The following is a 26539-nucleotide window of genomic DNA, read 5'->3' as shown; positions in this document are numbered from 1 at the left end:
CTGCAATATGTGTTAAATCCATTCAGGAACAGTTTTCAGGTATCCAGCGTTACCTTTCTATCCTACTACTGTTCTCCCATTTTGCTGTGATCTGCTCTTACTATTATGGCACTTTCGCTTACATCATATGAGCTGGAAACAAACATTCTGAATATATTTCCCATGATTCTCTTGCATTGTCCTTGGCCGAAATGGGAGGGGCTAACAAAAACCATGTCCATAAGTGGGCGGGTCCAGGCGTTCTCAGGGGTGGGGCTTATGCACAGGTGCTCATCCATGGGAGTGCTTCCATTGCTTATGAGGAAGTAAGCTTGGCAGAGAATAACTGTGCATGCTCGACCATGCTGCACAGAAAACTACAGGTCGCATCCATAGAAAACTTTGAATAGACAAAAGGCTGGCTACCCAAAAAAGGTACTTTTATTACAGATAAAGGCCTCATGCACACGACAGTTTTTTTTTCACGGTCCGCAAAAACGGGGTCCGTGGGTCCGTGATCCGTGACCGTTTTTTCGTCCGTGGGTCTTCATTGATTTTTGGAGGATCCACGGACATGAAAAAAAAGTCGTTTTGGTGTCCGCCTGGCCGTGCGGAGCCAAACGGATCCGTCCTGAATTACAATGCAAGTCAATGGGGACGGATCCGTTTGATGTTGACACAATATGGTGCCATTTCAAACGGATCCGTCCCCATTGACTTTCAATGTAAAGTCTGGAGTTCTTTTATACCATCGGATTGGAGTTTTCTCCAATCCGATGGTATATTTTAACTTGAAGCGTCCCCATCACCATGGGAACGCCTCTATGTTAGAATATACTGTCGGATATGAGCTACTTCGTGAACCTCAGATCCGACAGTATATTCTAACACAGAGGCGTTCCCATGGTGATGGGGACGCTTCAGGTTAGAATACACTACAAACTTTGTACAAGACTGCCCCCTGCTGCCTGGCAGCAACCGATCTCTTACAGGGGGATATGATAGCACAATTAACCCCTTCAGGTGCGGCACCTAAAGGGGTTAATTGTACTATCATATTCCCCTGTAAGAGATCAGGGCTGCCAGGCAGCAGGGGGCAGCCCCCCCCCCCCTCCCCAGTTTGAATATCGTTGGCGGCACAGTGTGCGCCCCCCATCGCCCCCCCTCCCTCCCTCTATTGTAATAAATCGTTGGTGGCACAGTGTGCGCCCACCATCGCCCCCCCCTCCCTCTATTGTAATAAATCGTTGGTGGCACAGTGTGCGCCCACCATCGCCCCCCCCCCCTCCCTCTATTGTATTAAATCGTTGGTGGCACAGTGTGCCAACCACCATCGCCCCCCCCCCCCTCCCTCTATAGCAGTAACATTGGTGGCAGTGTGCGGTCTCCCATTCCCCCCCCAACCCCCCATCATTGGTGGCAGCGGAGTTCCGATCGGAGTCCCAGTTTAATCGCTGGGGCTCCGATCGGTAACCATGGCAACCAGGAAGCTACTGCAGCCCTGGTTGCCATGGTTACTTAGCAATAGTACAACAGTAGAAGATTCATACTTACCTGCTTGCTGCTGCGATGTCTGTGTCCGGCCGGGAGCTCCTCCTACTGGTAAGTGAAAGGTCTGTGCGGCACATTGCTAAAGAACTGTCGCTTACCAGTAGGAGGAGCTCCCGGCCGGTCACAGACATCGCAGCAGCAAGCAGGTAAGTATGAATCTTATACTGTTGTACTATTGCTAAGTAACCATGGCAACCAGGGCTGCAGTAGCTTCCCGGTTGCCATGGTTACCGATCGGAGCCCCAGCGATTAAACTGGGACTCCGATCGGAACTCCGCTGCCACCAATGATGGGGGGGGAGGGAATGGGAGGCCGCACACTGCCACCAATGTTACTGCTATAGAGGGAGGGGGGGGGCGATGGTGGTTGGCCTCTGTGTTAGAATATACTGTCGGATCTGAGGTTCACGAAGTAGCTCATATCCGACAGTATATTCTAACATAGAGGCGTTCCCATGGTGATGGGGACGCTTCAAGTTAAAATATACCATCGGATTGGAGAAAACTCCAATCCGATGGTATAAAAGAACTCCAGACTTTACATTGAAAGTCAATGGGGACGGATCCGTTTGAAATGGCACCATATTGTGTCAACATCAAACGGATCCGTCCCCATTGACTTGCATTGTAATTCAGGACGGATCCGTTTGGCTCCGCACGGCCAGGCGGACACCAAAACGACTTTTTTTTCATGTCCGTGGATCCTCCAAAAATCAAGGAAGACCCACGGACGAAAAAACGGTCACGGATCACGGACCCCGTTTTTGCGGACCGTGAAAAAAAACTGTCGTGTGCATGAGGCCAAAGGCAGCAAAACTGGTAATAACATTGTATTAGTGAGCCATTTGCATGAGAAAGCTCTGTAACCTAGATACTACTATGTGTAGCCGGAGTACTCCTTTAAAGTCCTTTAACAAGGCTAGATTATCTGGAAGGAGTGTTCCTATGAACAATTGTTCCTGATAATTGCTCTGTGTAAGGGTCCTATCCCTCAGCCGTGTCCCTTTTAGCAGTCTGCGAACCATGGATCCACAAAACACTGACACCAGTTGTGTGCACCCCAGAGGCACATGGAAGCCCTTCTGTGTGCAATTAGGTCTATGCGGATGTGCTGCAAAAGGTAAGACCTATCCAATTTTTTTGCCGCATCTTGCAGATCACATACATGTCCATGTTTTCTGGATCCATGGTTTGCAGTCCACAAAATGGATGTGGTTGTGTAAATGGACCCTAAGGGTGCCACCAATCATCCAGTGAATGAGCAATGGCTCATTGTTCATCGAGTGAAAACATTGTTGATGCGGGCACCAAAATCATTGTTTGTGAGCAGTAGATTGCCCTGTGTAAATAGGGATCTGCTGCAACAGTGAATCTGTCTGAAGACAAGCGATGGATTCCTATATGTAAATGCGGTTCTCATCTCCACTGACAATCAGGAAATTATCTGGAATGTTTGGTTCCATCCCTGTAATTGCCTGTGCATCAGCCTGTATAAAGAGTACTTTATGGGAAGGAGTTGATGATTCTGAGAAATTAAGGGGCCAAACTTTTCCTTGATACCTAGATAAACAGTTATGGGCATCTGATATGGCCTCTCCATCAGTACATGGCAAGATATTCATATTATGAGGAAATCAATATCTTTGGCTAGCAAAATTTACAATGCGCTCAGTGACCATGAAGCAAATCTGTATATAATACCTTTATAATACACAGTGATGGTCTCTGAAGCTGAGGAATATTGGCAGGTAGAGGTTTCCTTTGGGTATGCAGCATACCCTCACACTGCCACTCACTCTCACATATGTCCTGCATTCTCTAACTGCCAAGATGAGTAGTTAGGGGAGACCTACATGTTCTTGAGGGGGGTCTGAGTATAACATGTAACCCAGCCAGAGTTTTTTCTGGGATCCCATAAGCTGTTGTCCACGCTTTGTTTTCAAAACACTGTTTTGCAGATTTTGAGGTTGTTGCATTTTTATTTTTTTTGTATAATATTTGCTGGGTTGTAATTTGTGCCTTTCATGTGTCAAATCACATCTAGTGGTGATAATTTCTGAAACACTGGAGTTGACATGCCGCTGACTATCTGTGGGTTTATAGTCGCAAATTTTCTGTTGGTTTACATCTGTAATGGGTTCCAAATAAGATGTCCTGAGCTCTACCATTTTTTTAGGACAGGCGGTGCACTTTGGAGTTGTGAGTAAGGCCCCTTTCAGACGAGCGAGTGTCACGCTCTGGAACTTGCAGCGCAGCTCCCGTCCTGAACTTCCAGCACTGCCGGGGTCGCATAGCATTATATTGATTTATGATGCTATGTAAACCATAGAGGTCTGGAATGTAGTAGATTACACTGACATAATGTTGTCAGTGTTATCCAATACAGTCCAGAACTGTAAGGGTTACATAGCATCATATATCAATATAATGCTATGCGACCCCGGCAGTGCTGGAAGTTCAGGACGGGAGCTGCGCTGCAAGTCCAGAGCGTGACACTCGCTCGTCTGAAACCAGCCAAAGGAGTTTTCTGTTCCTTGCATTCCTCCTGGTATTTGTTTTTTTTTAGCACAGACTAATAATATAATTTTGGACTTTAGAAAACCAAAAGCAGAGGTTTTGTTCTACTAACAGGTGGTGTGGTAACTTTCCATTTTTGGGCTTTCTTCTCATAAAGGTCATCTACCCATATATGTTTATATGACATACCAGCTCTCCAGAATGTGTGTGCCATTGTAAATGATATTGATCTTGTATATGTAAATACAGATATATCTCATGTGTATATGTCAGCTTTGCATTTTACGTTGTATAAATAATAGCTGTACTTATTTTCCAGGATCACCACCCATCCCAGCTGGGGCAGGTTGGTCTGCATGGAATATACTTGAGGGCTTTTTGCAGAGGATTAGAATCGATTCTTCAGCCCTACAGACAAGCTTTATTAGACTTGGAGCAAGAGGTAATAATGGAAGACACCTATATATGCCCCTAGAAACATACAAAGATAAGTACCCTTTAATAAAGCTGCACGGTGGCTTGTCATGTTAGAGCACCGGGGTGACTCAGTGGTTAGCACAGTTGTTTTGCAGCTTTGGGGTCCTAAGTTTGACTAGGTGATTAGAGGGATTTCCTTCCACAGTCTTAAAACTGTACCACAAGGATAATTTGCTTTCTATGACATAGAGAGGTATTTGTGAGGGATGGGGGAGCACCAAGAAAATAACTTAGGGGAGGTCTATGAGCTGTACAATAATCATCACTAGAACCTGAGTTCTAGAAGCTGTTCTCAAACTCATCTGTACTGTGAATGGATGATAAAACGGAATGGCTAGAATACACCTCCAAATGGGTTGTCTAATATCTAAAAAAAAAATTTAGGGGTGGCTGCACATAGGCTTAAAAAACCCTCACCACTCACCTTGCTGGAGCTGTGCTTTTCATCTTTGCGGTCACTTCTGGTCTATGCTGTTCCTGCACACCTCGCTGCTGAGGCCATTATTTGGTCAGCAGTAATGATGTTAATGTGTAGATGACATGTGACCCTTCCAGTCTAGCCGGCTCTAATAAGGAGAGTAGCTTCTTTTTGTTCTTTTTCAGCTTTGTTTAAATTTTCAGCCCATGCATGGCCACTCCTAAAAACTTTTTAAATTTTAGGCAGCCTCTTTAACCACTTAAGGACACAGCCTTATTTCACCTTAAGGACCAGACCATTCTTTGCAAATCTGACCAGTGTCACTTTATGTGGTGATAACTTTAAAACGCTTTTAATTATCCAAGCCATTCTGAGATAGTTTTTTTTCGTCACATATTGTACTTTATAACACTGGTAAAATGGAGTAATTTTTTATTATTTTATTTATAAAAAAAATACAAAATTTACCCACATTTTGGAAAAATTTGCAAATGTCCAAGTTTCAATTTCTCTACTTCTATAATACATAATAATACCTCCAAAAATAGTTATAGGTTTATATTCCCCATATGTCTACTTCATGTTTGGATCATTTTGGGAATGCTATTTTATTTTTTGGGGATGTTACAAGGCTCAGAAGTTTAGATGCAAATCTTAAAAATTTTCAGAAATTTTCAAAAACCCACTTTTTAGGGACCAGTTCAGGTCTGAAGTCACTTTGTGAGGCTTACATAATAGAAACCACCCAAAAGTGACCCCATTCTAGAAACTACAACCCTCAAGGTATTCAAAACTGATTTTTACAAACGTTATTAACCCTTTAGGTGTTCCCCAAGAGTTGATGGCAAATGGAGATGAAATTTCAGAATTTAATTTTTTTTCCATTTTTTCCACTAACAAAGCAAGGGTTAACAGCCAAACAAAACTCTATATTTATTGCCCTGACTCTGCGGTTTACAGAAACACCCGATATGTGGTCTTACACCACTGTACGGCCCCACATGAGGGCGTAGAGGGAAAGGAGCGCCGTGTGGTTTTTGGAAGGTAGATTTCGCTGGACTGGTTTATTTACACCATGTCCCATTTGAAGCCCCCCCTGATGCACCCTTAGGTTAACAAAGTTTGTAAAATCAGTTTAGAATATCTTGAGAGGTGTAATTTCTTAAATGGGGTCACTTTTTGGAGTTTCTATTCTAGGGGTGCATCAGGGGGGCTTCAAATGGGACATGGTGTCAAACAAGTCCAGCAAAATCTGCCTTCTGAAATCCATATGGCATTCCTTTTCTTCTGCGCCCTGCCGTGTGGCCATACAGCAGTTTACGACCACATATGGGGTGTTTCTGTAAACTACAAAATCAGGGCAATGAATAGAGTTTTGTTTGCTTTGTTACGTGAAAAAATTGATTAAAATGGAAAATCTCCCCAAAAATATCTGTTTTGGCACCGTTTTTATTTTTTATTTACAATGTTCATCTGACAGATTAGATCATGTGCTATTTTTATAGAGCAGATTGTTACGGACGGAGCCATATTTTTATTTTTATTTTATTTTTATTTTTTGGGGCGGTTGTCTTAGCTGGGGTCTCATTTTTTACAGGATGAGATGTTTTAATGGTATGATTTTGGGGTGCGTATACCTTTTTGATCGCTTGCTATTACACTTTTTGTGATGTAAGGTGACAAAATTATGTATTTTTTTACACCATTTTTATTTATTTTTACATTGTTCACCTGAGGGGTTAGATCATATGATATTTTTATAGAGCAGGTTCTTACTGACACGGCAATACCTAATATGTATACTTTTTTTTTTTTTTTTTTTTTTTTTTTTTTATAAAGGTTTTACACAATAATATCTTTTTTGAAACCAAAAAAACTTGTTTTAGTGTCTAAATAGTCTGAAAGCCATAGGTTTTTTTTATTTTTTGGGCCATTGTCTCATGTAGGGGCTCACTTTTGCCGGATGAGGCAACGGTTTCAATGGTACTATTTTGGCGTACATATGACCTTTTTGATCACTTTTATTACCTTTTTTTTGGAAGTAAGGTGGGCAAAATTTCAATTTCATCATAGTTTTTATTTTTTATGGCGTTTACCGTGCGGTGAATGTAACAGGACAGTTTTATAGATCAGGTTGTTACGGACGCGGTGATATATAACATGAGTAGGGAATTTTTTTTATTTTTTTGGGGGGGGATAAATGTATTTTTTATTTTAATTTTTTACCCAGACCCACTTGGTTCTTGAAGATCCAGTGGGTCTGACTGATGTCTGTATGATACAGTACAGTACACTATATAGTGTACTGTACTTGGGGGCGTAGCTAGAAATGACTGGGCCCCATAGCAAAAAAAATGTATGGGCCCCCCACATACCTCTCGGATCTCGCCGCCACATCCGCAGCTCCTCATGCACTTGCGACGGTTACGCGTAGGACTGAGCACAGACAGTTGGTCACTGGCAATGCATTTGTGCCAGTGTAGGAAATGTATGAATCTAAATGTCTGTGTATTAAAGAAGATTGTTAAATTGTACAGGGGTCTGTAACACAAGAAGGTGAAAGTACATATCGTGGGGTGTGTATGTGTATTAGACAGAAGGTAGGGATATGTATCTTGTGTAGTTTAGGTATTAGGGAGAGTAAGGGGTATATATCTAGTGCTGATACACGTGTAGGTGAAGAGCCGCTCTGACATAATTCGTCCCTTTCATATTATAAGCTCCCCTTATATATAATTTACTTACAGTTCTGAAGACTAAGGGGTGCTGGCTGGCTTGGCCTCAGGGGTGCTGGCTGGCTTGGCCGGGCAGAAGGAGTGTGGGAGACTTTCAGGCCTTTTTTCTCCAAGCTGCTCCAGGAAAAAAAAAAATCATTACACCTCAGGTCAGACCCTCAATCAGACCCCCAATGTTAATCAGACCTCAGCTAACAGCCCCAATAAGATCCCCAATGTTAATAAGACCCCAATAAGGCCTCAGCTCAGACCCCAATATGAATGACTCCCAATCAGACCTCAGATAAGAGCCCCATGCCTCATAGCAGCCCCCAGTAGCCTCTCCAGCAGCCCCCAGTAGCTTCTCCATCAGCCCCCAGTGCCTTCTCCATCTGCCCCCCCGTGCCTTCTCCATCTGCCCCCCCCGTGCCTTCTCCATCTGCCCCCCCCGTGCCTTCTCCATCTGCCCCCCCCGTGCCTTCTCCATCTGCCCCCCCGTGCCTTCTCCATCTGCCCCCCCGTGCCTTCTCCATCTGCCCCCCCCGTGCCTTCTCCATCTGCCCCCCCGTGCCTTCTCCATCTGCCCCCCCCCCCGTGCCTTCTCCATCTGCCCCCCCCGTGCCTTCTCCATCTGCCCCCCGTGCCTTCTCCATCTGCCCCCAGTGCGCCCTCCCCGGTATTAAAATCCCTATCACACCGCCACTCGCATTTGAATTTTTGAATTTTTATTCTCAGCCGGCAGCCCGGGCCCCCAGTGGCGTAAGGCCCCATAGCCATTGCTATGGCGATCCCTACGCCACTGACTGTACTGTATTTCACATACATTTTGTCTGAACAGATCTCTGCCTTTAGCACAGATTTGTTCAGCACCATGGACAACAGGATGCCTGAGAAGGCGTCCTGTTGCCATGGGAACCTTCCCCGTCTGCCACAACTGAGCAGACGGGGAAGGGGAGGGAGGGGGGCTTGCTCCCTCTGTGACCCCATCCTGTTCGGGGGGGCTGAAAAGGCACAGCAGCCCCCCAAAGGGAGAGAGAGGAAGCTCCCTCCCTGTTAACCTCTTCCATACAGCGGTCTCTACGGACCGTGGCATGGAAGGGGTTAAAACGGCTGACATCTGCACAGCTGACACTCTGATCTAACCACTCGGTCATCCTGATAATAAACGGCGGGTGGGCGGAAGATCGCATGCCCCCCCCCCCCCCCCACACACACTGCCTCCCGCACCGCCCGCAGGCACAAAAACACAGAGGACTGAAGGGGGGGGGGGGGTTTAACTTTGAAATCCAGGCAATTTGAGGTTTCTGATCCCTGCGGTTACGGACCGCAGGGATCAGAAACTTGCATAAGCGCTACAAAACGCAGGTCTGAATTGACCCCCCTAGGCATTGTCACAGGGTGCATGCTGAATGATTTCAACAGGCACCCCATTCTGATCACTGCCGGCTGTGCGGTAGTGATCGCAAATACACAGGATGTACCGGTACGCCCTGTGTCCTTAAGTATCAGGACATCAGGGCGTACCTGTACGCCCCGGTTCCTTAAGGGGTTAAATCTGTACAGTCTTGGTATTGTCTTAGGCCTGGTGGGAATTGAAAGGATTCTTGAGACATTACTTTAAAGGGGTTGTTTCACCTCTGACATTGGGGGCATATACCTAGGATAAGTGTGGGTCCCATCTCAGGGACCTGCGCCTATCTTTAGAACGGAGCTCACATCCGCTGCCACCCTCCATTCATTCCTATGGGAGCATCGAAAATAGCCGAGCATGGCTCGGAGTGGTGGCCGTGCTTCCATTCATTTCAGTGGGACTGTTCTGAGTGCAGCTCAGCTATTTTCAGCGCTTCTATAGGAATGAATGGAGGGCGGCCGTTCATGCACGGTGTGCCCTCCTTCACTTTGCGGTCTCCGTTCTAAAGATAGATGCAGGTTCCAGAGGTGGAGCGAGTTGAGACAACCCCTTTGTTACCCCATGAGTAATGCAAACAAGTTATATCATCATGTAGGACATGACAGTATCTTTCTAACAAAGCTAGAAGCAGCCCTGTACCTCACATGGATCCAGAGATCTCCCTATTGATTGCTATGCTAGTGTCTTCTCTGCTGCAGCTAAGGGGGCGTGTCTCAGCTCTACCTATCACAGCTCAGGAGGCAGTTGAAGGATGGAACTGAGCATGTGCGGCCTTCTCAGTGAGCAGGACAAAGAAATAGAACTAACAGCAGGTGGCGCTAAAAAGATACTCAGTAACAATACTATTTTTCGTGGGACAGCCCCTTTAAAGTATAACTGTCGTATTATTATTATTATTTTTTTTGGGAGTATTGGAATGTGATTTAATATCACCTTGGTGGCCCTACTTCAACTTTTCACTGTGTATTCAACTACACCTTAATTCCACAGTTTTGCTCCCTGTACTGCCTACTCTTACCTGTGCTTAAAAATAAGGTTGCTAGGCATGGTCCGTCTATGTGTTGAAGGACGGAGGACTCAGAAGCACGCAGCGTGCAAGGTCACATTACTGACAGCCAGGGACTGTAAGTAAATGATTAGAGCCAGGTCCTCCCCAGCAGCTGATAACAGTGCCTGGGCTGTGTGCACTTCTCCCTGTCCCTGCGCTTGGCAGACGATCCCTCACTCAGCAGACTGGGACAATGCAGAGCCAAAGCAGCGCAGACCAGGGAAGGGAGATCTGCCACCTGCTCAGTGTATAAATGACAGCAACATGTGGTAAGAGGACCCCTCTGTGCTGCAGGAGATTAACCCTTTAGGGGGGAGGGCTCTGGTTACTGACACTTTTGGTGGGCTATTGTTACTGGCTAGTGAGGGCAGGCGGGATTAGCCTCAGGGTGAGGGCAGTGGCGGCCATCTTAACAGAATAGTGAAATTGCAGTTTTAGGCAGACTGGTTGCTAAGGGCTGAATCTTATTAAATATGGGGTAAGGGCTCTTTCACACTTGCGTTCTTTTCTTCCGGCATAGAGTTCCGTCGTCGGGGCTCTATGCCGGAAGAATCCTGATCAGTTTTATCCTAATGCATTCTGAATGGAGAGAAATCCGTTCAGGATGTCCTCAGTTCAGGACCGGAACGTTTTTTGGCTGGAGAAAATACTGCAGCATGCTGCGCTTTTTGCTCCGGCCAAAAATCCTGAACACTTGCCGCAAGGCCGGATCCGGAATTAATGCCCATTGAAAGGCATTAATCCGGATCCGGCCTCAAGCTAAACGTCGTTTCGGCGCATTGCCGGATCCGACGTTTAGCTTTTTCTAAATGGTTACCATGGCTGCCGGGACGCTAAAGTCCTGGCAGCCATGGTAAAGTGTAGTGGGGAGCGGGGGGAGCAGTATACTTACCGTCCGTGCAGCTCCCGGGGCGCTCCAGAGTGACGTCGGGGCGCCCCACGCGCATGGATGACGTGATCACATGGCACGTCATCCATGCGCATGGGGCGCTCTGACGTCATTGTGGAGCGCCCCGGGAGCTGCACGGACTGTAAGTATACTTCTCCCCCGCTCCCCACTACTACTATGGCAACCAGGACTTTAATAGCGTCCTGGCTGCCATAGTAACACTGAACGCATTTTGAAGACGGATCCGTCTTCAAATGCTTTCAGTTCACTTGCGTTTTTCCGGATCCGGCGTGTAATTCCGGCAAATGGAGTACACGCCGGATCCGGACAATGCAAGTGTGAAAGAGCCCTAAGTCAGTCTAAGGGTCCATTCACACGTCCGTTGTTTCTTTCCTGATCTGTTCCGTTTTTTGCTGAACAGATCTGGACCAGATCTGGACCCATTTATTTTCAATGGGTCCTGAAAAAAAATCTGACATTGTGCTGTCCGTTTTTTTTCAGGACCCATTGAAAATGAATGGGTCCAGATCTGGTCCAGATCTGTTCAGCAAAAAACGGAACAGATCAGGAAACAAACAACGGACGTGTGAATAGACCCTAATAGTAACTGATTCTGGAATATCATGTTATTAGTAACTACATATATGAAAATTGAAATTAGGGTCTAAGTGTGACAGTTATCCTTTTTAAGCTTTTTTCTTTTCTTTTGAATATAGTTCTTGGCTGATCCACATCTTTCAGTATCCCACATTAACTACTCCCTTGATCAGGTAAGTCTATTGATGAGAAACTTTACATCCAACCAGAGAACATTTGTTTAAAGATTATGTAATGCTAGATACACAACATCATCCATAAGTCATGGTAACATTTCGGAATGGTTGGCACACCTGCTCTTTAGAATACATTTGTTCTGATTTTACTGAAACTTATGGATGACTTTTTGGAGCCCAAGCTTACAATACTCTGCACTCTTTTTATCTAGTAGGTTTAACCATATCAGATATTCCCATTTGGAAACTGGTGCATAAAATCAAGGATATTGTCATGTATGCATGAAAAGGTTGTCTGGGTTAAGCACCTGTAAGTGGCCTAAAAATAACAAAAAAAGTGATGTTTGCCACTTTTCACAACACTTTCAGCACACTGGTCCTGCGCTGCGGAAGCCATGTGCCTGGCTGTGATGTCATTCTGTGCACAAAAATCACTTTACAGACTGTCACTGGCTACAGCGGTGTACATGATGTCACTACTGAGGCCATTGATTGACTGCAGTAGTGACGAGGTGTGCAGGGAAAGTCATCACAGCCAGAAAAACAGCAGTGTGGAGGACTGGAGTCAGCACAGGAGAAGGCAGGAGAGAAGATGTGCTTCTTTAGTTACTTTAAGCCATTTACAACGTCTTTCCCAATGTTTTATTTAACGTTAGTAAACCTTTTAATAGACGGGCATTCGCAGTAGAATGGGTTGTACCGAAAATATTGGTTACTTTCAGCATGGCACTGTCAGGAATGCTTCCTTCCGGACAATCGCCTGCTGTATCGTCCTGTCTAAAGGGACCTTTAGTTTTAGATGAGACTGGATGTGGACCCCGCACAGTCTGGAGGGGGTTTGTCGGTGCTTACTATTGGAGAAGAGCACACGGAATGCTGACAAAGCATTAAGAAGCTTCAAAGGATTTGCCTAACTCTTGTTCCCTTGCAACACAAAAGGAAGGAGGGACAGACGTAAGATCAAGGAGCATTAAAAACAGATAAGTCAGAGCGATGAAATGTCAGAGGAGTACAAACAGTAGGGTTCCTAATTAGTTGTCAGTTTTATTTGCTGCAAGTAATCGTAGGCGGCCCTTTTATAGAGACGACTTGTCTGGTTCCAAGGAGGACAAAGTCCTATTATTTAATATCTGAACAAAATGGAGAGGATTGTGTTTGGTTCTGCCAAGGAACCGATTTTGTTTAAAGGGCTTCTGTCACCCCCAAAACCCTTTTTTTTTTTTTTTTTTTTTTTTTTTTTTTTTTTTTTGGGCTTGTTAAAATCCTTATTTAATGACTATTCCCTATATAGGGTTCTTACCTTTTTGTCTGTGGCTTCGTTTCCATACAAATCTATCTTTTAAAATATGCAAATCGCTTCACTACCAGCAAGTAGGGCGGCTACTTGCTGGTAGCCGCTGCAAAAAACGCCCCCTCGTCCTGTTGATTGACAGGGCCAGCGATCGCTCTCCTCCTCCGGCTGGCCCTGTCAGAATTTCAAATCCCGCGCCTGTCTTCATTCGGCGTAGGCGCTCTGAGAGAAGGAGGCTAGCCTCCTCAGCACTCCCTCAGTGCGCCTGCGCCGATGACGTCTTCTCTTTCGGTGACATCATTGGTGCAGGCGCACTGAGGGAGTGCTGAGGAGGCGAGCCTCCTTCTCTCAGAGCGCCTGCGCCGAATGAAGACAGGCGCGGGATATGAAATGCTGGTAGTGAAGCGATTTGTATTGTGAATAGGAATTTTTTAAAACATAACATTTACTAGATCATTTAAAATAAATGCCACTTGGTGAGAAACATTAAGGACAAACACCTCCGCTGTAGCATAAACAAATAAAGGGTGGATCTTACCCCGTTTGATGAATTCCACAGCCTGTGGAGGACGGTTCAGGTAGTGGGTGGACCACCGAAACCTGTGTGATCAAGGTGCTGATGTCTGTAGGCGATATGGCACTCCTATATAGCCCTGGTATGTCTTTCCTACCTACATATAGGTGGGGGGCTACTTGAGCAGCTGCCTAACACACATGGAGCATCCGCCCCGACAGGGGCGACCCCATACCGATCCTGTCCCTCAGTATGGGCCTTGTGCTATTTTACCCTAATACAAAACCCTACATGCCATGTTTCGGTCCTAGACTCCAGACCTCCTCAGGGGTTTCATAGATGTATTCAGGGGTAACTAAAAGTAAATTAACAAACACACACTAAGTATAAGTCACATATAGAACTGAGTTGCCAATGTTCATAAATTGGATTCACACTCAGATTACTTACTGAAAGAAGATCGTTTGTAGCCTCCTACTTTCAATCCGGATCTATGGTGTATAGTATCTGAGCCTTGACATGAGAGGTGTCCCAAGCAAGTGCTGTGTCTCACCTCAAATAGTGGCGATTTGGGTGAGCAATTTGTGGTTGTTGCTCACCTCCTTATATTACCCCCCTTCCTAGTGGGTGTACGCCCCCCTGTATATCCGACTCACCTGTCCATAGCGATCACAGCCTGTGTGATTGCCTGTGGAACGCACGCCGCTCGCGTGCGTTCCACCGGACCGGAAGTTGTCATCACATGGTACGGGCGAACCGGAAGTGAGGTAATGACCTGCTTCCAAGCGTCGCCGGTTGCATGGCAACACCTGAAGCACGGCCCTGAATGCCGCAAATGATGACTTGCAAGCGATTCTCATCTCTGCTGGATCGCAGTATGGATACTAGCTGGCAGGACATTTAAACAAATACCCCGGCTCCACTGCAATTATAGCAGCAAGCCAAGGAGGAAATACTGCTAATGGTAGCAGTATTTTGTTTGGGTGACATCTACCTGTTCATTAACCCCAAATGCCCAACGCGCTCAAATTCTAAAGCACGTGCGCAAATGGGTGAGAATGAACAACTAGATATCAACACATTAGATAGATACAACCCTCATTCTTGCGCATAATCTGTGAGTATGTTGCAGCATATGTATGTATTGCACATATTCACAAAAAACAGCTATAGTGTTGTTGCTCGTTTAAACCCGCAGGGTGGACGGTCTTTAGGTAGAAAATCCATTTTGCTTCACATTGGAGAATTCTCCTATCGAAGTCCCCTCGTCTGATGCCCGGTTTAATTTTTTCAATACCGATGAAGGAGAGACATTCAACTCTTCCATCATGTTCGGTATTCACGTGTCTCGCCACGGGTGTCTCTCTGGCATTTTTAATGTCGCCGACATGTTCTCCTATTCTCCTCCTAAACTCTCTGATTGTCTTTCCGACGTACTCTTTCTACTACCCAATATAATCCTTTTAAGACCACAGTGGACTTGCACCTCTTTGCACGGAAATTGCGGTGGTATAAGCACTTCTGCAATCTTAAAAGGAAACAAAGCATAGAGATGGGTGTCCCTGTGGAAATGCTGGCGGACGTAAAGCTTTTACAAAGTTTAACTACTGATAACGAACCAGCTCCAGGTGAGGGACCTTTCTCAGGTCTAAAGAACAAGAGTAAAAGGATGCCCCCCATAGGTGAGATCAACTGTGTGGATGTGTTCCTCAAATTGGTTAGTACCGACCTTGAGACCACTCACCTGTACTCGGCACCAAACAATTGTACTCAGGATGAACTGGGTGGATTGGACAATTTGTCCAAAAATAAAAACATTGTTATTAAACCATCAGACAAAGGTGGGAACACCATCATCCTGAATACAAAGGCTTATGAATCAATGTGTATGAACTTATTGGCTCCTCACGATTGTTATGAGGTACTCCATGTGGACCCCACTGTGGTCTATAAAAAGGAACTTAAAAGTATTCTAGATAAAGCCAAACTTGCTAAATTAATCAATCAGGAAGAATACGAGTTTTTGTATCCCCAGTGCCCACAAATCGCCACGTTCTACAGCCTCCCGAAGGTTCACAAGGGCTGTGTGCCCCTCAAGGGGCGACCAATAGTTTCGGGGGTGGACAGCCTCAGTCAAAACCTGGGACTATATATTGACAGAATCCTGGCCCCGTTTGTCCTCTCCCTCTCCTCCCATGTGAAAGACACGGGTGATCTCCTTAGACAACTGGAAGGTATCCATCTCGATGAGGGCTGCATACTAGGTAGTGTAGATGTAGAGGCACTATACTCCTCCATCCCACACAAGTGGGGTCTGTATGCTGTATCATACTTTCTATCCACAAGAGGAAGACACTTCCAGGCCCACAATGACTTTGTAATTGAACTACTTGAGTTCTCATTGACAAGGAATTACTTCCTGTTTAATGGGCAATTCTACCACCAGCTCAGGGGCACTGCGATGGGGAGCCCCTGTGCCCCATCGTATGCAAATTTGTTCCTGGGCTGGTGGGAGAATACCATAGTATTCAAAGATGAGTCTATGCTAGAACTGCAGTGTGTTCAAAAGTGGGCACGCTTCATAGACGACGTGTTTGTCATCTGGAAAGGGAGTATGGAAACTTTCTCTGATTGGGTCCTATTATTAAATAAGAACGATATAGGCCTACACTTCACATCAGAATGTCACCCAACTCGACTTCCATTCTTGGACATCTGTGTGATCATAAGTCCGAGTGGGCATTTGGAGACTACAATCTATCGTAAGCCCACCTCCACTAATTCTCTCCTGAGGTGGGAAAGTAGCCATCCATACCCCCTCAGGAAGGGAATACCGCGGGGCCAATACCTGCGATTAAGGAGGAATTGCTCCAAACGCTCGGACTTTGTCACACGGGCCAGAGACCTGAGAACTCGATTTCTGGACCGGGGCTACCCAGCAAGTGTATTGACACCAGCGTACCAGAATGCTTTAGGTAGGGATAGAGTGTCACTCCTCACCCCCCAAAAAGAGGTCCCCACGATTGAAGGAAGTAAGGAAGATAGAGAGATCCGTCTCATTAGCACATATAATGGCTGCTCATCTGCAGTTAGAGACATTATCTCGAGACATTGGCACGTACTACGAATGGACCGTGATATCTGCAAGGTCACAAAGGAGCACCCCAGCATTACCTACAGGCGCGGCAGAAGTATCCGTGACCTTGTGGTACATAGCCACTATACACCAGCAGCCCCCGGAAAAGCTTGGCTTGAGAGAGGGATTAGTGGTAACCACAAATGCGGAGAGTGCGTGGCGTGCCCCTTTGTGACCAAGACGAAAACCTTTAAGAGCAATAACACGGGAAAAATATACAATGTAAGTGATTTTATTAACTGCAAAAGCAGGGGAATAATTTATAAAATCACATGCATCTGCGGGAAAGAGTACGTCGGAAAGACAATCAGAGAGTTTAGGAGGAGAATAGGAGAACATGTCGGCGACATTAAAAATGCCAGAGAGACACCCGTGGCGAGACACGTGAATACCGAACATGATGGAAGAGTTGAATGTCTCTCCTTCATCGGTATTGAAAAAATTAAACCGGGCATCAGACGAGGGGACTTCGATAGGAGAATTCTCCAATGCGAAGCAAAATGGATTTTCTACCTAAAGACCGTCCATCCTGCAGGTTTAAACGAGCAACAACACTATAGCTGTTTTTTGTGAATATGTGCAATACATACATATGCTGCAACATACTCACAGATTATGCGCAAGAATAAGGGTTGTATCTATCTAATGTGTTGATATCTAGTTGTTAATTCTCACCCATTTGCGCACGTGCTTTAGAATTTGAGCGCGTTGGGCATTTGGGGTTAATGAACAGGTAGATGTCACCCAAACAAAATACTGCTACCATTAGCAGTATTTCCTCCTTGGCTTGCTGCTATAATTGCAGTGGAGCCGGGGTATTTGTTTAAATGTCCTGCCAGCTAGTATCCATACTGCGATCCAGCAGAGATGAGAATCGCTTGCAAGTCATCATTTGCGGCATTCAGGGCCGTGCTTCAGGTGTTGCCATGCAACCGGCGACGCTTGGAAGCAGGTCCTTACCTCACTTCCGGTTCGCCCGTACCATGTGATGACAACTTCCGGTCCGGTGGAACGCACGCGAGCGGCGTGCGTTCCACAGGCAATCACACAGGCTGTGATCGCTATGGACAGGTGAGTCGGATATACAGGGGGGCGTACACCCACTAGGAAGGGGGGTAATATAAGGAGGTGAGCAACAACCACAAATTGCTCACCCAAATCGCCACTATTTGAGGTGAGACACAGCACTTGCTTGGGACACCTCTCATGTCAAGGCTCGGATACTATACACCATAGATCCGGATTGAAAGTAGGAGGCTACAAACGATCTTCTTTCAGTAAGTAATCTGAGTGTGAATCCAATTTATTAACATTGGCAACTCAGTTCTATATGTGACTTATACTTAGTGTGTGTTTGTTAATTTACTTTTAGTTACCCCTGAATACATCTATGAAACCCCTGAGGAGGTCTGGAGTCTAGGACCGAAACATGGCATGTAGGGTTTTGTATTAGGGTAAAATAGCACAAGGCCCATACTGAGGGACAGGATCGGTATGGGGTCGCCCCTGTCGGGGCGGATGCTCCATGTGTGTTAGGCAGCTGCTCAAGTAGCCCCCCACCTATATGTAGGTAGGAAAGACATACCAGGGCTATATAGGAGTGCCATATCGCCTACAGACATCAGCACCTTGATCACACAGGTTTCGGTGGTCCACCCACTACCTGAACCGTCCTCCACAGGCTGTGGAATTCATCAAACGGGGTAAGATCCACCCTTTATTTGTTTATGCTACAGCGGAGGTGTTTGTCCTTAATGTTTCTCACCAAGTGGCATTTATTTTAAATGATCTAGTAAATGTTATGTTTTAAAAAATTCCTATTCACAATACAATTCTGTTATATTTGGGTGTGAACATATACCGCAAACGCATCTTCACAGTGTGTTGGTATAATAATACCGTAGTGAAGCGATTTGCATATTTTAAAAGATCGATTTTTATTTTTTATGAAAACGAAGGCACAGACAAAGGTAAGAACCCTATATAGGGAATAGTCGTTAAATAAGGATTTAAAAAAATATGTGTTTTGGGGGTGACAGAAGCCCTCTAAACCCCTTTGTAAATGAGGGGCTGCCTGTGACTGGCCTATGAATGGACACTGAGTTTATCGGCTTAGAGTTAGGCCAGTAGAGTTTGGTATGGGCAAGTTCACATGACTAATTTCGAAAAACATTCTTATAAAATCATTGCGGAATTCGCATGTATTTTCTTTCACCGTGAAAAAGGTTTTGGACCATAATGGAATTTAGAATCCATAACGAGATTCTTCGATAACCCAAACCCAAACTTTAGACGCCGAACTTAAAAAAACTAATTCGCTCAACACGTCAAGTTTTATCATCAGTTAGGGAGAAGATAATTCATGGCTGCTATTCCTGTTGTCATCATTCCACAAATGGCCGCTACGAGGAAACAGAAGACTGACAATATATCTGTAATGAGAAGAGCTCTGCTATGGTGACCTAGGTTTAGATGTAATAAGTGATATGTCTTCTTCTATTTTTCAGTTTCATCTCCTCTTTCCATCAGTAATGATTGTGGTGGAGCAGCTCAAGAGCCAGAAGGTATGCTAGTAATGCACCAGCAGACTGATGAATGTCAGATGGTGCAGATAGAAATGGTGTGGTGGCGTCCATTGTATTTGAAATGTCGTCTGTGTAACGTTACCTTGAAGATGTTGCTTTATTACTTGGGGACATGTCAGTAAGTGCTTTGTTCTTATATGTCAAGTTAATTTAGAAATAAAACACAATATGAAATGTCGTGTCCTTTTAACTGATAAGGACACTATTCATTGTAAATGAGCACAAAGTTAAAAAATATATATATATTTCTGCTACCACTAGGATATTGATTTACTGATGTATATACTATAATGAAAGCTGTATAACACCTTATGTAGTCGGTACAGTTATGTGCAAAATAATAGCAGTGTGTTTAAAACTACTGAGAGAGCATTTATTTCCATACACAAAGGCACTGGGAGCGCTGCACACTCAATTCCAAATGAAAACATGAACAAAATATCATGAAGAAAAAGGAAATAATAGGATGTTCAAAAAAAAAAAGCAGTGTTTGCATTTTCTGTTACAAACTTTAATATTTCTACTCTAAACTGAAATTTGTTTTACTGATTTAGCTTTTCTGTTAATCACTGAACTAATATTTAGGCTGAATTCACACGTCCGTGGAACACGGTCCGTAAGATACCGGACTGGCATCCTGCTGAGCGCAGGAGCGCACAGCGTCATTGGTTGTTATGACGCGGTGCGCTTTGTGCCGCCGCTGCTGTACAGCAATACACTCGTATAGATCATACGAGTGTATTACTGTACAGCAGCGGCGGCACAAAACGCACCGCATCATAGCAATCAATGACGCCGTGCACTCCTGCACTCAGCAGGATGCCAGTCTGGTATCTTACGGACCGTGTTCCACAGACGTGTGACTTCAGCCTTAGTTGTTATGACCTTTTTATTTCTGATAACTGCTTTACATCTATGTGGCAGGCATGGAGTCAACTGACACCTGCGAACAGATACTCCAGCCCAAGCTGCCCGGACTACATTCCACAGTTCTTCTGCTTTCTTGGGTTTGGTATCAAAAAAAGCATTTTTGAGGTTACTCCACAAAGTCTCAATCGGATTGGGCTGGCCACTTCATAACATCAATCTTGCTGGTCTGGAACCAGGATGTTGCCCGCTTGCTGTTTTGTTTGGGGTCGTTGTCCTGCTGAAACACCCATTTCAAGGGCATTTTTTCTTCAGCATAAGGCAACATGACCTCTTCCAGTATGTTCATATACATATATATATATATATATATATATATATATATATATATATATATTCAAACTAGGGTTGTCACGATAACAAGATTTTGATTCAATTTTGTTACCATAAAAAAGAATTGCAATATTCGATACCACTCGAAAAAAAAAAGAAACGCCCAAAAAGCTGCGTGCGTTCCACATTTTATGGAATGTCTGGCCCATAGAACAGCCTTATCCAGTTTTTGGGGGGGAGAAGGTGACAAATAAAATGGCAAATCGCGCGTTTTTTTTCTGTTTACCACATAGAAGATATTTTTTTTATATTTTAATAGTTTGGCCTTTTGGACATTGCGATATGTAACATGATTATTTATTTTTATATATTTTATATGTAAAATTGGAAAAGAGGGTGATTTAAACTTAACCCCTTAAGGACCCCCGCCGTACTTGTTCGGCGCTGGTGGACGTCACTTAAGGACTAGCGCCGTACATGTACGGCGAGCTGATCAGGCAGGAGCTATGCTCGTCTGATCAGCGGCTCTGACCCGGTAGTCACTGACAGCCGGGCCCCTGCTGCATACGCCGGCATCGGTGAAGACACTGATGTATGCCTTGTATGCCGTTGTCTAAGCTGACCGCGGTTTGCGGAGGGTACAGGTGCCCTCCGCATCTCCATCGTGTCCCCGCGCTGCAGTGTCGGGGACCCGATGGCAGAGAAGGCAAGCCAGATGTCTTCCATAGGCATCGGGGCTTGCCTTCTACAGAAACCTGTGAGATCCAGCCCTTAGGCTGGGTCTCACAGGCCGGCTGTCAGCATACAAGCTGACATGCAATGTATTACATTACAGGATGTAATACATTGCAGAGGGGATCAGAGCCCAGAAGTTGAAGTCTCAGAGTAGGACAAAAAAAAAAAAAAAAAGTGTGTTTCAAGTAAGAAACAAAAACATTTCCCCAAATAAAACACAGAAAATTGTAAAAAAAACAAGACATATTGGGTATTGCCACGTCCGTAACAGCCGGCTCTATGAAAATCTCACATGATCCACCCCCTCATCTGAACACCGTAGAAAAAATAAAATAAAAACTATGCTAAAACAAATATATATTTTTTTTTGTCACCTTACATCACAAAACGTGCAACACCAAGTGATCAAAAAGACGTATGCCCCCCAAAATAGTACCAATCAAACCGTCAACTCATCCTGCAAAAAATGAGCCACTACATAAAACAATCAGGGAGAAAATAAAAAAAACTATGGCTCTCAGAATATGGAGACACTAAAACATTTTTTTTTTGTTTCAAAAATGCTTTTATTGTGTTAAAAGGGAAAAAAAAAAAAAGTAGACATATCAGGTATTGCCGCATCCGTAGCAACCTGCTGTATAAAAATATCACATGATCTAACACCTCAGATGAACACTGTAATTTTTTAAAATAAAAACGATGTAAAAAAAGCCATTTTTTGTCAGCTTACATGACAAAAAGTGTAATGCCAAGTGATCAAATGGCTTTCATAATATGGAGACACTAAAAATATATTATTTTTTTATTTAAAAAAATGCTTTATTATGTAAAAATGAAACAAACAACCAGAAAAAGTTGTCATATTTGGTATTGTCACGTTTTTGTGGAGTTTCTACTCTAGGGGTGCATCAGGGGGTCTTCAAATGTGACATGGCAACTTAAAATTATCCCATGGCGCTCCTTTCCTTCTGCGACCTGCCATGTGCCCGTACAGCAGTTTACTACCACAAATGGGGTGTTTCTGTAAACTACAGAATCAGGGTAAGGGTCCATTCACACGTCCGTAATTGTTTTGCGGATCCACGGATCCGCAAAACATGGACACCAGCAATGTGCGTTCCATATTTTGCAGACCACACATCGCCGGCACTTAAAAGAAAATGCCTATTCTTGTCCGCAATTGCAGACAAGTATCGGACATATTCTAATTTTTTTCAGGAACAGAATTGCGGATCCGCAGTTCCGTTCCGCAAAATGCAGAACCGAATTGCGGACGTGTGAATGGAGCCTAATACAGTTGAAACCAGAATTTTGCATACACTATATAAAAAGACACATATGCATGTTTTTCTCAATATCTGACATGAAATCCAGAATAAACCGTTCCTGTTTTTGGTCGATTAGGATTACCATAATTATTATTTTTTGCCAAAAGCCAGACTAATGAGAGAGCGAGAATGTTTAAAAGGAATTTTTATTACTTTCTGCAAAGTCAAAAGTTTACATACATTTCATTAATATTTGGTACCATTTCCCTTAAACTGACTTGGGTCAAACATTTTGGAAATCCTTCCACAAGCTTCTCATAATAGTTGATCGTAATTTGGGCCCATTCCTCCTGACAAAACTGGTGTAACTGAGCGATGTTTGTTGGTCGCCTTGCTTGCACCTGCCTTTTCAGCTTTGCCATACATTTTCAATAGGATTGAGATCAGAGCTTTATGATGGCCACTCCAAAACATTGACTTTGTTATCCTTAAGCCACTTTGTAACCAGTTTGGCAGTATGCTTTGGGTCATTGTCCATTTGGAAGACCCATTTCCACCCAAGCAGGTGAGGAAGCTGGCAGCCTGCGAGCGTCTTTCCCTCACCACGCCTACGCCGAATGCTGAACGGCGCGAGATTTCACCAGAGCACAGGGCTGGCAGACAGATGTGAGCGCTGCCTGGCCCTGTCAATCAGGACTTGGTGGGAGAATGGAACCTCTAGGAGCAGGAATAACGCCCTCTGCTCCTAGGGGCTAATTAGCATATTATAAAAGTTTGATTTTTGGCGTAACGGGGGCAGAGATAAAAGTAGGAGTAGGCTAGTTAGGTTTAGCTGACATTAGCACATCGCTAATGTCAGCCAGCTTAATAGGGTTAAATCGGGTGACAGAAACCCTTTAACTTCCTGGCTGATGTCTTGAGATGTTGCTTCAGTATTTCCACATAATCTTCTTTCCTCATGATGCAATCTATTTTGTGAAGTGCACCAGTTCCTTCTGCAGCAAAACAACCCCACAACATGATGCTGCCACCCCGTGTTTCATAGTTGGGATGGTGTTCTTAGGCTTCCAAGCTTCTCCCTTTTTTTTCTCCGAATGTAACGATGGTCATTATGTTCAAAATGTAAAATTTCAGTTTAGTCAGACCACAGGACATGTCTCCAAAAATGTAGGTCTTCCTTTGTGCATTTGCAAACATAATTTTTATGTTTCTTTTGGAGCAATGGCTTCTTCCTGGCAGAGTGGCCCTTTCAGCCCATGTTGATACAGAACTCGTTTCACTGTGGATATTGACACAATCTTACAAGCCTCCGCCATAATCTTCACAAGGTCTTTTGCTTTTGTTCTTGGGTTGATTTGCACATGTCTGACCAAAGCACGTTCATCTCTGGGACACAGAACCTGTCTTCAGAAATTCTGAAATTTCATCTATATTTTCCTTTAGTTCTTGTGGAACACCTAAAGGGTTAACAAAGTTTGTAAAATCAGTTTTGAATACCTTAAGGGGTGTAGTTTCTAAAATGTTGCCATTTATTGGTGGTTTCTATTATGCAAGCCTCACAAAGTGACTTCAGACTTAAACTGGTCCTTTAAAAATTGGGTTTTGGAAATTTTCTTAAATTTTAAGATTTGCTTCTAAGGCCTCTTTCACACTTGCGTTGTCCGGATCCGGCGTGTACTCCACTTGCCGGAATTACACGCCGGATCCAGAAAAACGCAAGTGTACTGAAAGCATTTGAAGACGGATCCGTCTTCAAAATGCTTTCAGTGTTACTATGGCAGCCAGGACGCTATTAAAGTCCTGGTTGCCATAGTGGGAGCGGGGGAGCGGTATACTTACAGTCCGCGCGGCTCCCGGGGCGCTCCAGAGTGACGTCAGAGCGCCCCATGCGCATGGATGATGTGCCATGCGATCACGTCATCCATGCGCCTGGGGCGCCCTGACGTCACTCTGGAGCGCCCCGGGAGCCGCACGTACGGTAAGTATGCTGCTCCCCCGCTCCACTTTACCATGGCTGCCAGGACTTTAGCGTCCCGGCAGCCATGGTAACTATTGAGAAAAAGCTAAACGTCGGATCCGGCAATGCGCCGAAACGACGTTTAGCTTAAGGCCGGATCCGGATCAATGCCTTTAAATAGGCATTAATTCCGGATCCGGCCTTGCGGCAAGTGTTCAGGATTTTTGGCCGGAGCAAAAAGCGCAGCATGCTGCAGTATTTTCTCGGGCCAAAAAACGTTCTGTTCCGGAACTGAAGTCATCCTGATGCATCCTGAACGGAATTTACTCCATTCAGAATGCATTAGGATAAAACTGATCAGGATTCTTCCGGCATAGAGCCCCGACGACGGAACTCTATGCCGGAAGAAAAGAACGCAGGTGCGAAAGAGCCCTAAGCCTTCTAACATCCAAAAAAAACTAAATGATCCAAACATGAAGTAGACATATGGGAAATGTAAAGTAATAACTATTTTAGGAGGTATCACTATCTGTTTTAAAAGCAGAGAAATTGAAATAAAAAAAATGGCACATTTTTCCAAATTTTGGGTAAATTTTTAATTTATTTTTTATGAATAAAAATGAAATATTTTGACTCAAATTTACCATTGTCAAGAAGTACAATATGTGACGAGAAAACTGTCTCAGAATGGCTTGGATAAGTAAAAGCTTTTTTAAAGTTATCACATAAAGTGACACAGGTCAGATTTGCAAAAAAAGGCCTGTTCCTTAAGGTGAAAAATGGCAGGACCCTGAAGGGGTTAAAATTCAGGTGGGGATTTATTTATTTTTTACTTTTTATTTAATAACAATTAGCTTTCTTAGGGGCTAGAACCTGGGATCTTTTAATCCCTTCTCCTATTGACCCTAATAGAGCTCTATTAGGGTAAATAGGACCTCACACTCTACCTGCTGCCCTGTGCTTTGTGCAAAGAGCAGCAGGGAGCTTACCAGGGCAGCCAAGGCTTCAGTAGCGTCCTGGCTGCCATGGTAACCAATCGGAGCCATGCAATTTCACTGCTGGGGCTCTGATCGGAAGCTGCCACTGCCACCAATGAGGAGGGGACCCTGTGGCCACTGCCACCAATGATTAGAATACTGGGGTTGGAGGGGGGCACACTGCGCCACCAATGAAGATAACTAACCTTTTAATACAAATGTAGACGACAGTATCACATACCCGTCTCTCATGACAAGGCGCTGTGATCCCCGTCAATTAACCCCTCAGGTGTCGGGAATATGATCCTGCCGCCTACATTTGTATTAAAAGGTTAGTTATCTTAATTGGTGGTGCAGTGGCCACAGTCCCTCCTCCTCCTCTCTCTCTTATTGCTGGCAACGGCACACTGGGGACGGAGGGACTCCCTCCTTCTCCACTGTGCTCATCAAGAGAACATGGTGTGTGCTGAGATGCAGCGCGTGCCATGTTCTCTGATGCTAGGCTGTGCAGTAGCACAGCCTAGTATTAGTAAATGGCAAATCCTGGTATCGTATCAATTGGATATCGATAATTCAATACCCTGTGCAACCCTAATTCAAACTGGTCCATGGTGCCTGGTATGCGATAAATGGGGCCGACTCCAGAGTATGAGAAACATCCCCAAACCATTATGCTTACAGCTTCCAGTCTTCACAGTGTACTGTGGTTTGAATTCAGTGTTTGAGTCGTCTCACAAACTATCTGCAGCCTTTAGACCCAATAAGAACAATCCTGCCCTCACCTGTCCATAGAATGTTCCGTCATCTCTTTAGGCCAGTCAATGTGTTCTTTGGCAAACTGTAACCTTTTCAACATGTCTCAGCAATGGTACTGTACTTTACAAGGGTTTCTTGCAAATAGTTTGTCTTCACGTAGACATCTTCTGATTGTTGCAGTACTCACAGGTAACTGAAGATCTTCTTTGATTTTCCTGGAGCTGATCATTGGATGCTTCTTTGCCATTCTTGTTGTTGTATGATTTACACAGCTGTGTTTCAGGTTTCGGGTTTTGTTTGCCATTTTAAAGCATTGAAGATCATTTTAGCTGAGCTGCCAATTA

General features: G+C 44.5%; 1 protein-coding gene across 1 annotated transcript in view; it reads left to right on the top strand.

Annotated features, from left to right (window-relative positions):
* The window catches only part of TUBGCP4 (tubulin gamma complex associated protein 4), a 99852-nt gene that overhangs the window by 12561 nt on the left and 60752 nt on the right, over window positions 1–26539 (top strand). The window contains 3 exon segments of the mRNA XM_044279560.1: window positions 4366–4488; window positions 11720–11773; window positions 19225–19281. Of these exon segments, the coding sequence (XP_044135495.1) occupies window positions 4366–4488; window positions 11720–11773; window positions 19225–19281 (234 nt within the window).

Source organism: Bufo gargarizans, chromosome 2 (assembly GCF_014858855.1).
Source record: "Bufo gargarizans isolate SCDJY-AF-19 chromosome 2, ASM1485885v1, whole genome shotgun sequence".
Lineage (NCBI taxonomy): Eukaryota > Metazoa > Chordata > Amphibia > Anura > Bufonidae > Bufo > Bufo gargarizans.
This window is presented reverse-complemented; position numbering and strand designations above follow the sequence as displayed.